Source organism: Scyliorhinus torazame, chromosome 10 (assembly GCF_047496885.1).
Source record: "Scyliorhinus torazame isolate Kashiwa2021f chromosome 10, sScyTor2.1, whole genome shotgun sequence".
Taxonomy (NCBI): Eukaryota; Metazoa; Chordata; class Chondrichthyes; order Carcharhiniformes; family Scyliorhinidae; genus Scyliorhinus; species Scyliorhinus torazame.
In genome coordinates, this window is record NC_092716.1 from 2187344 (window position 1) to 2204220 (window position 16877).

Below are 16877 nucleotides of genomic sequence, written 5' to 3' on the forward strand. Positions count from 1 at the left end.
TTAAAAACAAAGTTGATCATTTGTGTGACTCGGAGTCAATGGAAGACAATGAGCACGGGGTTGATGGGTGAATAGGCCCGGATGCTAGTAAGGACATGGGTAACACGGTGTTGGATAACATCAAGTTCATAAAGGATAGAATATGGGAGGGTGGCCAGCAGTGCTTTGGAACGTGAAGCCTGGAGATAGCAAAGGGTTTCTTTTTAAAATTCATTTAAGGGATTTGAGTGTCGCTGGTTAGGCCAGCATTTATTGGCCATCCCTAGTTGCCCTTCAGAAGGTGGTGATGAGTTGTCGCCTTGAACCGCTGTAGTCCTTCAGGTGTAGGTACACCCACAGTGCTGTTAGGCAGTTCCAGGATTTTGCTCCAGCAACAGTGAAGGAACGGCCGATATATTTCCAAGTCAGGGTGTTGAGTGACTTGAAGGAGAACCTCCAGGTGGTGAGGTTCCCCGGTATCTTGCTCTTGTCCTTCTAGATGGTAGTGGTCGTGGGTTTGGAAGGTGCTGTCTAAGGAACCTTGGTGAGTCACTGCAATGCATCTTGTAGATGGTGCACAAGGCTGCCACTGTTCGTTGGGGGTGGAGGGTTTCAATGTTTGTCGAAGGGGGAGAAATCAAGCAGCCTGCTTTGTCCTCGATGGTGTCGAGCTTCTTGAGTGTTGTTGGAGCTGCACTCATCAAGGCAAGTGGAGGGCATTCCATTACGCTCCTGACTTGTGCCTTGTAGATGGTGGACAGGCTTTGGGGGGTCGGGAGATGAGTTACTCACCGTAGGATTACTAGCCTTCAACCTGCCCTGGTAGCCACAGTATTAATATGGCTAATCCAGTTAAGTTTCATCATCAGATGAACAGAGACAGGATGGTGTGGGATGATATGATGGAAGTGGAAATAGGCAACCTTAGTGAGTGCCGAGATGTGGTTGGAAGCTTAAATTTGACACAAAAGTTACGAACAGTCTTGGCTAACCTCTGACAGTTACCAGGGAGAGAATTGGATTTGCTGGATATTGCATCTTCTCTGAGGGTCACTGACTTTGGAAATCCCTTCCACCTAGAATAGTGGAGTCACAGTCGTTGAATATATTCAAGGCTACGGATATATGAATTAGGAGCAGGAGACCCTGAGACACAGGGCAGTGTTCAGGTGACCTGGGTTCAAATCCCATCACAGCAGGTGGTGGAATTTGAATTCAAATTTTTTTTTAAAATCTGGAATAAACAATCTGCTGACGACCATGAAACCATCGTCATTAAACCCTCCTTTAGGGAGGAGATCTGCCATTCTTACCTGGTCTGGCCTACATGTGACTGCAGACCCATTGAAATGTTATTGACTTGTAACTGTCTCTAAAATAGCCGAGCAAACCTCTCCTTTGTATCAAACCGCTAAAACATCTCATAGGAATGAAACCTGACACCACCACTAGACTTCAGAAACAATAACCGAAAACTCAGCCATGTTGACCCTGCAAAGTCTTCCTTACTAGCATCTGGGGCTTGTGCCAAAGTTGGGAGAGCTGTCTCACAGACTCGTCAAGCAACAGCCTGACATAGTCACATCACAGAATCATACCTTAACAGACAGTGTCCCAGGCACCACTATCACCATCCCTGGATATGGCCTGTCTCACCGGCGGGACAGACCGAGCAGAGGTGACGGCACGATGGTATACAGTGGGGAGGGAGTTGTCCCGGGTGTCCTCAACTTCGACTATGGACCCCGTGAGGTCAAATTTGGGCAAGGCTGATTACCACATACCATCCCCTCCCATCGCTGATGAATGAAATGAAATGAAAACCGCTTATTGTCACAAGTAGGCTTCAAATGAAGTTACTGTGAAAGGCCCCTAGTCGCCACATTCCAGCGCCTGTTCGGGGAGGCTGTTACGGGAATTGAACCGTGCTGCTGGCCTGCCTTGGTCTGCTTTCAAAGCCAGCGATTTAGCCCAGTGTGCTAAACCAGCCCCTCAGTACTCCCATGTTGAACACCACTTGGAGGAAGTATTGAGGGTGGAAAGGATGCAGAATGTACTCTGGGTGGGGGACTTCAATGCCCATCATCAAGAGCGGCTCAGTCGTACCACCACAGACTGAGCTGGCTGGGTCCTAAATGACACAGCTGCCTGACTAGGACTGCAGCAGGCGGTGAGGGAAGAACAAGAGGGGGAAATATACTTGGCCTCATTCTCACCAACTAGCCTGCTGCAGGTGCAGCTGACCATGACAGTATCGGTAGAATTTACCACCACACAGTCCTTGTGGAGACAAAGTCCTGTCTTCACATTGAGGATACCCTCCATCGTGTTGTGTGGTGCTACCACCGTGCGGAATGGGATAGACTTCAAAAATACCATAACAACTCAAGACTGGCCCCCATGATGCACTGTGGGCTATCACAGCAGCAGAATTGTGCTTAACCACAATCTGTAACCTCATGGCCCGGCATTTACCCCATTCTACTACCAATCCACGGAATCAACCCTGGTTCAATGAAGAATGCAGGAAGGCATGTCAGGAATAGCACCAGACATACTAAAAAATGAGGTGTCAACCTGGTGAAGCTACAACACGGGTATTTGTGTGCCAAACAGCAAGTAATAGACGGAACTAAACACTTCCACAACCAATAAATCAAATCTGAACTCTGCAGTCCTGTCGCGTTCAGTTGTGAATGGAGGTGGACAATTAAATAACTCAATGGAGGAGGAAGCTCCACAAATATCTCCATCCTCAATGATGGGGAAGCCCAGAAGATCCGTGCAAAAAATAAGGCTGAAGCATTTGCTACAATCTTCAGCCAGAAGTGCTGAGTGGATGATCCATTTTGGCCTCCTCAGCATCACAGATGCCAGTCTTCAGCCAGTCAATTCATTCCACGTGATATCAAGAAACGGCTGAAAGCACGGGATAATCTTTTGACTGTCACAAGTAGGCTTACATTAACACTGCAATGACGTTACTGTGAAATTCTCTAGTGGCAACACTAGAGCGGCTGTTCGGAATACTGCACGCACTATCAATATGAACATGCGAATTAGGAGCTGGAATAGGCCCCTCAAGCCTGCTCCATTCCACCATTCAATATGATCATTGTTGATCTGTTTGTAACCTCCAGCCCACATTCCTGCCTACCCCCGATAACCTTTCACCCCCTTGTCAAAAAATCTATCGGTGGCGCAGTAGTTGGTGTTGTGTTCTTCGTTTTAGTTCTTTTAGGATGGTGAAGGTTGTAGTGCTAACAAAGAACAACAGGCAGTGTTTAAGAAACAAAGTTAATTTATTAAACTACACTGAATTAGATTTGAACATATTACTAAAGAATTAGTTAAGTAAAGATTACACTACACATCTACACTATTAACTATATTATTGGTTCAACTATCTCACAACTACCAAAAGAGAAAATGCTGGAAAATCTCAGCAGGTCTGGCAGCATCTGTAAGGAAAGAAAAGAGCTAACGTTTCAAGTCCTGGTGACCCTGGCGTTGACAGATTCCACAACTACTGTCTTCTCTTGTTCTCCCCTGCTCTCTCCTCTGTCTCCATCTATCTCCCAGAAGTCAAGGAGGCATGTGCTATTTATATAGTTGCTCTATAGCACCATCTAGTGACTAGAGTAGTAACATTATATTAACCATTTATGTGCTTTACAATATCCCCATATTATGACAGTTAGCACTACTGTCTCACGGCGCCGAGGATCCGGGTTTGAACCCGGCCCTGAGTCACTGTCCGTGTAGAGTTTGCACATTCTCCCAACATCTGTGTGGGTCTCATTCTCACAACCCAAGGATGTGCAGGGTAGGTGGATTGGCCACACTAAATTGCCCTTTGGAAAATAAATGAATTGGTTGATTTAAATTTATTTTTTATTTATATTTATTTTAAAACTATTTAGCTCTGCCTTAAAAATATTCTAGGATTCTGCTTCCACTACATTTTGAGGGAGAGAGTTCCTTAAACGCACGGCCCTCTGAGGAAAAATTTCTCTTCGCCGTCTCAAATGAGCGGCCCCTTATTTTTAAACAGTGACCCCGGATTTTAGATTCTCTGACTAGAAGAAACATCCTCTCCATATCCATCCTGTCAATACCCCTCAAGATCTTTAAGGTTTCGATCATGTTGCCCCTTACTCTTCTAAACTCTAATGGATACAAACCTGATCTCTCCAATCTTTCATCTTAAGACAACCCCCCCCATTCCTGGTGTTAGTCTAGCAAACCCTCTCTGAACTGCTTCTAACACATTTGCATCTTTCCTTAAATAAGGAGACCAATTCTGTACACAATACTCCAGATGTGGTCTCACCAATCGGTTTTGTACAACTGATGCATAACCACCATAGGAGCAGAATTAGGCCACTCGGCCCATCGAGTCTACTCCGCCATTCAATCATGGCTGATATTTTCTCATCCCCCATTCTCCTGCCTTCTCCCCATAACCGCTGATCCCCTTATTAATCAAGAACCTATCTATCTCGGTCTTAAAGACACTCAGTGATTTGGCCTCCACAGCCTTTTGCGGCAAAGAGTTCCACAGATTCACCACCCTCTGGCTGAAGAAATTCCTCCTCATCTCTGTTTTAAAGGATTGTCCCTTTAGTCTGAGATTGTGTCCTCTGCTTCTAGTTTTTCCTACAAGTGGAAACATCCTCTCCACGTCCACTCTACCCAGGTCTCGCAGTATCCTGTAAGTTTCAAGAAGATCCCCCCTCATTCTTCTAAACCCCAACGAGTGCAGACCCAGAGACCTCAACTGTTCCAATTACGACAAGTTCTTCATTCCAGCGATCATTCTTGTGAACTTCCTCTGGACCCTTTCCAAGGCCAGCACATCCTTCCTTAGATACGGGACCCAAATACATATTTTCACAATACTCCAAATGGGATCTGACCAGAGCCTTATACAGCCTCAGAAGTACATCCCTGGTTTTGTATTCTAGCCCTCTTGACATGAATGCTAACATTGCATTTGCCTTCCAAACTGCCGACTGAACCGGCACATTAACCTTAAGAATCGTGAACAAGAACTCCCAAGTCCCTTTGTGCTTCTGATTTCCTGAGCATTTCCCCATTTAGCAAATAGTCTATGCCTAAATTCCTCCTTCCAAAGTGCATAACCTCACATTTTCCACATTGTATTTCATTTGCCACTTCATTGCCCACTCCCCTAGCCTGTCCAAATCCTTCTGCAGCCTCCTTGCTTCCTCAATACTACCTGTCCCTCTGTATCATCTACAAACTTAGCAACAGCGCCTTCTTCCAGATCATTAATGTATATTGTGAAAAGTTGTGGTCCCAGCACAAACCCCTGAGGCACACCACTAGTCACCGGCTGCCATCCTGAAAATGACCCCTTTACCCCCACTCTCAGCCTTCTGCCAGTCAGCCAATCCTTTAACCATGCCAGGATCTTACCCTTAATACCATGGGCTTTTAACTTATTTAACAGTCTCCTATGTGGCACCTTGTCAAAGGCCTTCTGGAAATCTAAATAAATCACGTCCACAGGTTCTCCTTTGTCTAACTTCCTTGCTACCTCCTCAAAGAACTCTTAACAGATTTTTCAGACATGACCTCCCTTTGACAAAGCCGTGTTGACTCAGTTCTATTTTATCATGCACTTCCAAGTACTCCACGATCTGATCCTCAATAACAGACTCTAAAATCTTATCAATGACCTAAGTCAGGCTAACAGGCCTATAATTCCCGTCTTCTGCCTCTGTCCCTTAAACAGGGGTGTTACATTAGCCACTTTCCAGTCCTCGGAGTCCCTTCCTGCCTCCAGTGAATCCTGAAAGATCACCACCAATGCCTCCACAATCTCCTCAGCTATCTCTTTTAGAACCCTGGGGTGTAGTCCATCCAGACCAGGTAACTTATCCACTTTCTGACCTTTCAGTTTCCCCAGAACCTTCTCCTTAGTTGATGGCCACTGCACTCACCTCTGCCCCTGGTTCTCCTGGAGCTCTGGCATCCCACTGGTTGTTTCCATCGTGAAGACTGATGCAAAGTAACTATTCAGTTTGTCTGCCATTTCTTTGTTTCCTATTATTACTTCTCCAGCCACGTTTTCCAATAGTCCGATGTCTATTTTTGTGCCTCTCTTACCTTTTATATATGGAAAGAAAGCTGTTCCTATCTTCATTTATATTACTAACTAGCTTGCACTCATACTTCTTCATCTCCCCCCTTATTGCTTTTTTAGTTGTCCTCTGCTCGCTTTTAAAGGCTTCCCAATCCTCTAGCTTCCCACTAATCCTCGCCACTTTGCATGCCTTTTCTTTAGCTTTAATACTGTCCTTGACATCCTTCGTCAGCCATGGATGCCTTGTCCTCCCCTTAGCATGTTTCCTCCTCCTTGGGATGGATTTCTGCTGTACCTCCCGAATAACCCCCAAAACTCCTGTCATTGCTGTTCCACTGTCTTCCCTGCCAGGTTCCTTTTCCAATCAACTCTAGCCAGCTCCTCCCCCATGTCTTTGTAGTTACCCTTGTTTAATTGTAATACCGTTACATCTGACTCCAGCTTCTCCCTCTCAAACTGCAGGGTAAATTCTATCATATTGTGGTCACTGCTCCCTAAGGGTTCCTTCACCTTAAGAACCCTAATCAAGTCTGCCTCATTACACATCACCAAATTCAGAATTGCCTGTTCCCTAGTGGCTCTACCGCAAGCTGCTCCAAATAAACCACCTGTTAAACATTCCCGAAGTACCTTTTCTTGGGATCAACTATCAACCCGATTTTCCCAGTCCACCTGCATATTGAAGTCCCCCATGATTATAGTGATATTGCCTTTTTTACATGCTTTCTCTATCTCCTGATTTATTTTCTGCCCCACATCCTGACTACTGCTATGGGGCCTGTACATAACTCCCATCTTTGCGATTCCTCAACTCTACCCACAGAGATTCTATGCTTTCTGATCCTATATCGCTCCTTGCTATCGATTTAACTTCATTCCTTACTAACAATGCAACCCCACCTCCTTTGCCCATCTGCCTGTCCTTTCGATAGGACATATATCCTTGTATATTTGGATCCCAGCCCTGATCCCCTTGCCGCCTGATCTCTGTGATGCCCACATTGTACCGGCCAATTTCAATTTCTCTACTTTAGTAGTCAATTTCCCTCACAATAAACAAAAACATTCTATTAGCTCCCTAATTACGTGCTGTATGTACCTGTGTAGCCTTTTGTAATTCATGCACGAGTCACCCAGAACCCTCTCCACCTCAGCTCTGCAATCTCACACCACTTTGATAATCTTTTTTATTGTTTTTTTTAAAAAAATATATTTTATTAAAGTTTTTCGATCAAACTAAAACAAAGATTTCCCATTTTACAACTTTGTAATAATATATACATTGATCGTTTTTTAAATAAATAATATGCTAACTAACGGCAACTGCCAACAACAAAATAAAAAACAAACGAAATTGTAACTAAAATAGTAACTTCGTAAAATCTAATATAAATAACTAATATATAAACACACACATAAAACCCCTGAGGACCCAAATGAGTCTTCTCCCCCCCCCCACCCCCCCAAGCCTTACTCCAGTCATATGCGCCCTGTGTAGAACCTTGAATTGTATCAGGCTGAGCCTGGCACACGAGGACAAGAGTTTACCCTACTTAGGGCATCTGCCCACAGCCCCTCCTCTATCTCTTCCCCCAGCTCCTCCTCCCATTTTCCCTTCAGCTCCTCCACCATCGTCTCCCCCTCGTCTCTCATTTCCCTATATATATATCTGACACCCTGCCATCACCCACCCATGACCCCGAAATCACTCTGTCCTGGATCTCTTGCGCCGGGAGCGGCGGAAATTCCCTCACCTGTTCCCTCACCTGTTGCCTCACAAATGCCCTCACTTGCATATAGCGAAATGCATTCCCAGGTGGCAGCCCATATTTTTCTGTCAGTGCTCCCAGACTCGCGAACGTCCCGTCTAAGAACAAGTCCTTCAATTTCGCAATTCCCGCTCGCTGCCAAGATTTAAATCCCCCATCTATCCTTCCCAGGACAAACCTATGATTGTTCCTTATCGGGGACCACACTGAGGCACCCGTCACTCCCTTATGTCGTCTCCACTGCCCCCAAATTTTCAGAGTTGCCACCACCACTGGGTTTGTGGTGTATTTTTTCGGGGAGAACGGCAACGGCGCCGTCGCCAGTGCTTTTAGGCTAGTTCCCCTACAGGACGCCATCTCCAGTCTTTTCCACGCCGCTCCTTCCCCTTCCCTCATCCACTTACATATCATTGACACGTTGGCGGCCCAATAATAATCACTTAGACTCGGCAGTGCCAGTCCCCCTCTGTCCCTACTGCGCTGCAGGAACCCCCTCTTTACTCTCGGGGTCTTTCCAGCCCACACAAAGCTCATAATACTCTTGTCCACCTTTTTAAAAAAGGCCTTTGTAATCAGTACAGGGAGGCACTGGAACACAAAAAGAAACCTCGGAAGAACCACCATTTTAACCGCCTGCACCCTGCCCGTCAATGACAGGGGCACCATGTCCCACCTCCTAAAGTCCTCTTCCATCTGCTCTACCAGTCGTGCCAAGTTAAGCTTATGCAAGGTTCCCCAGTTCCTGGCCACCTGGATCCCCAAATACCGGAAATCCCTTGTTACCCTCCTCAACGGTAAATGGTCTATTCCCCTGCCCTGTTCCCCGGGGTGCATCACAAACAGTTCACTCTTCCCCATATTCAATTTATATCCTGAAAATTCTCCAAACTCCCTGAGTGTCTGCATTATCTCAGGCATCTCCTCCACTGGGTCCACGACATACAACAACAAATCATCCGCGTATAATGACACCCGTTGCTCTTCTCCTCCTCTAAGTACCCCCCTCCACTTCCTGGAGCCCCTCAGCGCTATGGCCAGTGGCTCAATTGCCAACGCAAACAGTAACGGGGACAGGGGACATCCCTGTCTTGTACCCCTATATAGTCGGAAGTGGTCAGATCGTTGCCTATTTGTAATCACACTTGCCACCGGGGCCCTGTACAGGAGCTGAACCCATCTAATGAACCCCTCTCCAAATCCAAATCACCTCAGTACTTCCCACAGATAATCCCACTCCACTCTATCAAATGCTTTCTCTGCATCCATCGCCACCACTATCTCCGCCTCCCCCTCCGGTGGGGGCATCATCATCACCCCCAGCAGCCTCCGTATATTAGCATTCAATTGCCTCCCTTTAACAAACCCCGTTTGATCATCATGCACCACCCCAGGGACACAGTCCTCTATCCTCGTTGCCATCACCTTGGCCAAAAGCTTGGCATCTCCGTTCAAGAGGGAAATAGGCCTGTATGACCCGCACTGCAGCGGGTCTTTGTCTCTTTTCAGGATCAGCGATATCGTCGCCTCCGACATCGTCTGGGGTAGTGTCCCCCTTTCCCTAGCCTCATTAAAGGTTCTCGTCAGAAGTGGGGCCAGCAGGTCCACGTATTTCCTATAGAACTCCACCGGGAACCCATCCGGTCCCGGGGCCTTCCCTGCCTGCATGTTCCCGATTCCTTTTACCACCTCAATCTGCGCTCCCAGTCCTGTCATCTCCTGCTCCTCAACCTTCGGGAACTCTAGCTGGTCTAGGAAATGCATCATTCCCTCTTTCCCTTCCGGGGGTTGAGCCTTATATAGCCTCTCATAAAATACCTTAAACACCCCGTTCACCCTCTCCGCTCCCCGTTCCAACTTTCCCTCCTCGTCTCTAACCCCTCCGATCTCTCTCGCCGCCCCCCTCTTCCTAAGTTGTTGGGCCAGCAGCCGGCTCGCCTTCTCTCTATATTCATACTGCACTCCCTGTGCCTTCCTCCATTGTGCCTCCGCCTTACCCGTGGTCAACAAGTCAAAGTCCGTGTGCAATCTCCGTGTTTCCCTGTATAGCCCTTCATCTGGAGCCTCCGCATACTGCCTATCCACCCTCAAAATCTCCCTCACCAATCTCTCCCTTTCTTTACCCTCTTGTTTCCCCTTATGGGCCCTTATGGAGATCAGCTCCCCTCTAACCACCGCCTTCAGGACCTCCCAGACCACTCCCACCTGGACCTCTCCGTCATCATTAATCTCTAGGTACCTTTCAATACATCCCCTCACCCTTACACATACCCCCTCGTCCGCCAACAGTCCCATATCTAATCTCCAGAGTGGGCGCTGTTCCTTTTCCTCTCCTACTTCCAGATCTACCCAATGTGGGGCATGATCTGAAATGGCTATAGCCGAATATTCTGTTCCTGCCACCTTCGGGATCAGCGCCTTTCCCAGGACAAAGAAGTCTATCCGGGAGTACACTTTGTGGACATGGGAGAAGAAGGAAAACTCTTTACTCCTTGGCCTAGTAAATCTCCAGGGATCCACTCCTCCCATCTGCTCCATAAAGCCCTTAAGCACCTTGGCCGCTGCCGGCCTCCTCCCGGTCCTAGATCTGGACCGGTCCAGCACCGTGTTGAAGTTCCCCCCCCCCCCCCCCCCCCCATTACCAACTTTCCCATCTCCAGGTCCGGGATGCGCCCCAACATACGCTTCATAAAGTTCGCGTCATCCCAGTTCGGGGCATATACATTCACCAGCACCACCGCCTCACCTTGCAATCTGCCACTCACCATCACGTATCTACCCCCACTGTCCGCCACTATGGTCTTCGCCTCAAACAATACCCGTTTCCCCACCAGTATAGCCACCCCTCTATTTTTCGCATCCAAGCGCGAGTGGAATACCTGTCCCACCCATCCTTTCCTTAATCTGACCTGATCCGCCAGTTTCAGGTGCGTCTCCTGAAGCATGACCACGTCTGCCTTTAGCTTCTTTAGGTGCGCAAGTACCCTTGCCCTCTTAATCGGCCCGTTCAACCAAAGAACAAAGAAATGTACAGCACAGGAACAGGCCCTTCGGCCCTCCAAGCCCGTGCCGACCAACCCTTCAACCCTCTCACGTTCCACGTGATCAACCGGGTTGGGGGGCTCTTTACCCCCCCCCCCTCGTCGACTAGCCATCCCCTTTTTTAGACCAGCTCCTCACCCGGTTCCCACGCACCCGCTTTTCCCCCCGACAGCGCCCTCCCGTCCCGACCATCCCGTAACCGCTCCCCCTTCCCCTTAGCAGCAGCAACCCAGTTAACCCCCCCCCCCCCCCGCTAGACCCCTCTCTAGCTTAGTTGCTCCCCCCATATTGCTTCCGGAAGTCAGCAAACTCTGGCTGACCTCAGCTTCCCCCGTTTATCCTTAGCCTCCCATCATGTGAGGCCCCCTCCTTCCTGCGCCCCCTTTTCCCGCCACAATTTCCATAGCGCCGGGACAAAGCCCGCGCTTCCCTCTCGGCCCCACCCCTGATGGCGCAGCTCCCTCCTTCCCCCTCCCCTTCCCCACCGGCGCACACATTTCTTCGTGTGTGTCCCCTTAGAGGGGAAAGAAATTACCCCCCCCCCCCCCCCATCTGATTCACAGTCCCTTGCCACCACCTCACTACTTCATTTCAAACACTCTTTCTCCAATCTAGTCCAACTTCTTCGATAAATGTCCACGCCTCTTCTGCCGTCTCGAAGTAGTGGTGTTTACCCTGGTGTGTAACCCACAGTCTTGCCGGCTGCAACATTCCGAACTTCACTTTCCTCTTGTGGAGCACTGCCTTGGCCCGATTGAAACTCGCCCTCCTTCTCGCCACCTCCACACTCCAATCCTGATACACGCGGATCACCGCGTTCTCCCACCTGCTGCTCCGTGTCTTTTTCGCCCATCTCAGGACCATCTCCCTGTCCTTGTAGTGGTGGAACCTCACCACTATTGCTCGAGGTATTTCTCCTGCCTTTGGTCTTCTCACGAGGACTCGATACGCTCCCTCCACTTCCAGGGGGCCCGTCGGGGCCTCAGCTCCCATTAAGGTATGGAGCATCGTGCTCACATACGCCCCAACGTCCGCTCCCTCTGCCCCTTCGGGAAGACCCAAGATTCTTAAGTTCTTCCTCCTCGAGCTATTTTCCAGGGCTTCCAGTCTCTCTATACACCTCTTATGCAGTGCCTCGTGCGTCCCCGTCTTCACCACCAAGCCCTGTATCTCGTCCTCATTTTCGGCAGCTTTTGCCTTCACTCCACGGAGCTCTATCTCTTGGGTCTACTGCGCCTCCTTTAACCCCTCAATCGCCTGCAGCATCGGCGCCAGCACCACCTCCTTGAGCTCCTCCACACATCGCCGGAGGAACTCCTGCTGTTCCAGGCCCCATACCAACTGGCCTCCCTCCGCCGCCATCTTGCTTCTCACTTCCCTTCTTTGCCGCTGCTCCAGAGGATCCTCCGTAATCTGGCCACTATTATCTCTTCTGTCCATTCACATCCGGGGGGACTCCCTTCTATGTCACCTCACAGTGGGTTTAGCCTTCGAAAATTGCCGTTGGGGCTCTCGATAAGAGCCCAAAAGTCCGTTAAAACGGGAGGTGCCGAAACGTGCGACTTAGCTGGTCATCGCCGCACCCGGAAGTCCATCTTTTTTATTGTTTATTCTTCCTTGCTCACATGTCACATTTGCCAGATTATTCCCCACTCACTTAACCTATCGTGTTTCCTAGCTTCTCTCCTGAATGGACAAACTGTGATTTTATGGGTATGGGGAGATGGTGGAATACAGTGTAGTCCATCTGACCTGAAAACGTGGCCCTTAGGTCAGAGATGAATGTGGATGTGAGGGCTGTTTAAGTTGAAGGTTTTGTTTTAACCCCCCTTTTAAAAATTTTTTTAGAATGCCCAATTTCTTTCCCCAATTAAGGGGCAATTTAGCGCGGCCAGTCCACCTACTCTACATCTTTTGGGTTGTGGGGGTGAAACCCATGCAGACACGGGGGGAATGTGTAAACTCCACACCGATTGTGATTCGGAGCTGGGATTGAGCCTGGGTCCTCAGCACCGTCAGGCAGTAGTGCTAACCACTGCACCACCGTGCTGCACTCTACCCTCATTTTTGATCTGTGTAATTTTAAATTGTAGGAAACAGAATGAAATTGGTAGAGTTAATGTGCTCCAATATACAGAATGCAAAATCCCATAGTTTGGGATAGCCCGAGCAGTGCTGGGCTGACTTGGCTCCAGGAATCTTGATGCACTGGCTACAGTGTGTCTTGGGGTGGGGGGAAAAGAGGGGTATACGTAGGTGTGTATGTGGGAATGTTTTTGCTCTGTAGTTACTGGATGTGGAATAATTTAGTTTCACACCATTGCTGCCACTTCCTGCCAGTAGATGGCGGTCAGTGTCCATTGAATTGACTGTGTGAGCTGCTGATGCAGCCTCTAACTGCTGGGAATTAGGATCCAGATAGCCATTGTTAAAGCTCTCCATAGATTTATACAATGCTGTTTTCACAAAGGATTCTCTCTCTCTGTAGGGTGCTCCAGTGATTGATGAATTGATGCCACCCATTCCATTGGAACCTCCAGCAGAGAGTGCATGGGAGAGAGGCCTGCGACATGCAAAAGAGGTAAATAGTAGCTCACCTAAAATTGCCCAAACTAATTGGCGATTCTCAACCCCCTGTACCACACTGGAATGTTGAGCTGAATTATAGCCTCAAGTGTATGAATGAAAATCGCTTATTGTCACAAGTCGGCTTCAAATGAAGTTACTGCGAAAAGTCCCATGTGTATGGGGTAGAATTTAAACTCATAACCTTCTGACCCAGGTGAGAATGCTGTCCATTGAGCCATACTAGACAGCTGAGAATTACGAGGTTGCTGGGTGTTGCGCTTATAGAATTCACAATGCAGAAGGAGGCCATTCGGCCTATCGGGTCTGCACCGGCCCTTGGAAGGAACAACCTATTTAAGCCCCTCCCTCCAGCCTATCCGCGTACCCCGACCTAACCTTTTGGATACTAAGAGGCAATTTATCATGACCAACCCACCTAACCTGCGCATCTTTGGACTGTGGGAGGAAACCGGAGCACCCGGAGGAAACCCACGCAGACACTGGGAGAACGGACAAACTCCACAGACAGTCGCCCGAGGCCGGAACTGAACCCGGGACTCTGGGCATATAAGGCAGTAGTGCTAACCACTGTGCCACCGTAACCTTTCCCTGCTCCATCTTATCGGAATCATTTGACTCAAAATGATTCCAACTTAAGTTTAAGATATTGCATTTAAGACATTAAGTCCAGTACCTGAGGCGACTGGTTACTCAGATTCTTTAGGGACAAACACAGTTGAGCCCAGGCATGTGTGGACCTGGAGGTGACTGCAGGAGGGACAGAGCAAGAGTAACAAGAGAATTAAAGCACAGATGGATTGTGAGAGTGATGTTAAATTGAGGTTTGTCTTCAGTCTTTAAACCTTTTGATTTCAGATGCTGAAAAAGGCCACCATTAGGAAGGAACAAGAACCCGACTTTGAGGAGAAGCGTTTCAACGTCACCATTGGAGATGATGATTTTGATAAGGAGAATGATTTTTATCGGGACTGGAATTATCGTGTCGCAAGAGACATCAGAGAGCCAGGGTGAGCATTGAAAGGCACAGAAGCTAGTTGCTGTGCTAACTCTGGGTGATCAATATGAATATGTGCTGCCTGCTTGGTAATGAGCAAAGAATCTGCTCAGGCTCCTGCACTCAGCTAGGATCATGGAGATAATAGCTTTGTCTCTTCATATTGGATCTAAGGGATCAGAATTCAAGGTGGCTGCAATGTTCTGTTCCAGATGTATCTAATGTGCTTTGTATGCTCATGGTACCCAGTCACAGGGCGTTATCATGTTCCCTTCTTTACATCTTGTGGATAGCAGACTCTTCATACCCCTGCCTAATTTAGGACACCCATGATTTTATTTCTCTGACGCCACATTTAAAATTTCCATCTTTGTTTCTGCTATATCCCAGACATCTCTAACTGCTGATTCTATTAAATCTACACATTGTGATTCATCCAAAAATAAGACAGCAGCATAAAGAACATTCCTTTCAAACTCATGAAATTCAAATAAGGTAATTAATTTCATGAGAAATGTAAGCAATTGGATGGAGCTATGCTTCAGGGGCCTGAATGTCAAATCTCACAGGGTAGTGTAGTGGATTGGTGCAGTTGGAATGGCAATCATGGGTATGACATCACTTTGCGAAACCTCATCTGTAATTCTTCGGGTCATCCAGGTGGACAGTATTGTGGGTATTTTTCTGATTTGCAGAAGTCCTTATTCGGCGAGTGGCAAGCCGATGGATAACAGATCAAATAGTGGAGAAATGCTGCATCAAATCCGAGTCCACTTTCCAGCACCTGAATTGGTTCGAGATCTGACAGCAAAATATTTTGCTCCTTGAGAGTAATGTTAGCTTGCACCAACCTGTTTGCTTCACATTGCACTAGGCGATAGGAGCTGGCATGCTGAATTAATTATGGTGCAATGAAAAGCTCTTGTAGTTTTGGCCTACAGATCAATTGATGCTGAACTCGTGTGTTTTCACCATTGTTAGCATGATGTTCTAAAGATTTCAGACTCGCATTTTCCATATTCTCATTGAAAGGAAAATGTAATTTTTTACTCCATACATTAAAAAGTTGCCGATTTTGTGCCCCTCCCTTTAGCGTTTGACTTCATATATCTGTGCAATGTGTGGAGTAACAAGGAGCGATCCACACTTGCAAGTCTTCGTCTCCAGCTCCATTCTTGAAGTGCGACCCCCGCTAGCATGAAGGTGGATGTATCGAGATATCCTCCGTGCTCCCTGAGGGAGACAGGTGACAGTTGAATCAAGGATCTCGTTCCTGATGAGAGTCAGCCATTTTTCCCACTGGAAAATACACGTCTAAGTCTACCTGAACTAGATCAGCAATGGCATTTGCCTCTGTTCCTCCTGTAAGGCAAACTTTTGACCCCAGCTACTAAGAGCTGACCAGAAATACTAGCTTGATAAAGCCAAGGGCCCCCCAACTCTGTGTTAAGCACTTAAGGCAGTACACATTGATCCCATCAGCTGTTTGCCCAGCCAATTGATAATAGGAAAGCTGATAGAACAGCAGTATCTTAGGTCCTATCAACAGGGAGGAATGTTCCAGAATGAGTTCTTAGGTTTCTGGTGAGTACATGCAAAAGAAACATGATTATAACTTGCCAACCCTCTGGACTATGGCTGACACTGTTTCCAAGGTTGGACATCGGAACGGAATGCAGTAGTTGGGAGTATTTTGGGATAAATATCAATGGTCTGACCAGTTTCATGCATTATCCTGGAGAATTTGTTGAAGGAGCTGTCGGTTATTGAGAAGTTGCCACAATGCCGCAGTGGCCAGTTTTGAGTTAGACAAGTTAGCTGCTGTTTTCAGTTTGGTCTCAAGCAAGTGCCACAGCTATCACATGATTCAACTGGAGAAATGAGATCTGGGCATTTGGTGCAGTAGTTGAGCATGGCTAAACTTTTAACGCTGTTAAAGAACAGTGCTTGGGCTTCAGCTTCTGTTGGAAAAATGGATAAATTTGAAAAAAAAAGCAAACCAAATAAATCCTTCTTCTACTTTCCTTCAAATGCGCCAGCGACTTGGAGTACAGAGAGGCAATCAGTTACGGGTAAGGACTGTTCACAGAATGTTCTTTACCATTGTTCATGTTTTCATTCATACGTGTGCTGGTCAGACCATACACCCCATCTGAGCTGCAGCTTTGCATGAATATCATTGCTAATATCATTCCTGGAACAAAGTAGGAGACTGGAAGAATTTGTTCCCGGTGTGTAAGGAGGAATTAACAATTCTTACCTGATCTGTAATGTATGTGACTCCAGATCCACAGCAAGATGATTGACTCTAACCTGCCATCTGAAATGGCAGGGCAAACCTCTCAATTGTATTGTCATGGCATTAAAAACTGACCTCGGTGAATAAATAAGGATG

General features: G+C 47.5%; 1 protein-coding gene across 8 annotated transcripts in view; it reads left to right on the plus strand.

The window, feature by feature from the left end:
* zc3h18 (zinc finger CCCH-type containing 18) overlaps positions 1-16877 on the plus strand; it is a 319920-nt gene that overhangs the window by 110706 nt on the left and 192337 nt on the right. For 6 of the 8 annotated variants that reach the window (XM_072517731.1, XM_072517738.1, XM_072517735.1 and 3 more), the window contains 3 exons: positions 13388-13480; positions 14344-14495; positions 16522-16554. In XM_072517731.1, the coding sequence (XP_072373832.1) occupies positions 13388-13480; positions 14344-14495; positions 16522-16554 (278 nt within the window). The remainder of the gene's footprint in view (positions 1-13387; positions 13481-14343; positions 14496-16521; positions 16555-16877) is intronic. The other 2 variants (XM_072517736.1, XM_072517737.1) reach the window with 1 other exon arrangement.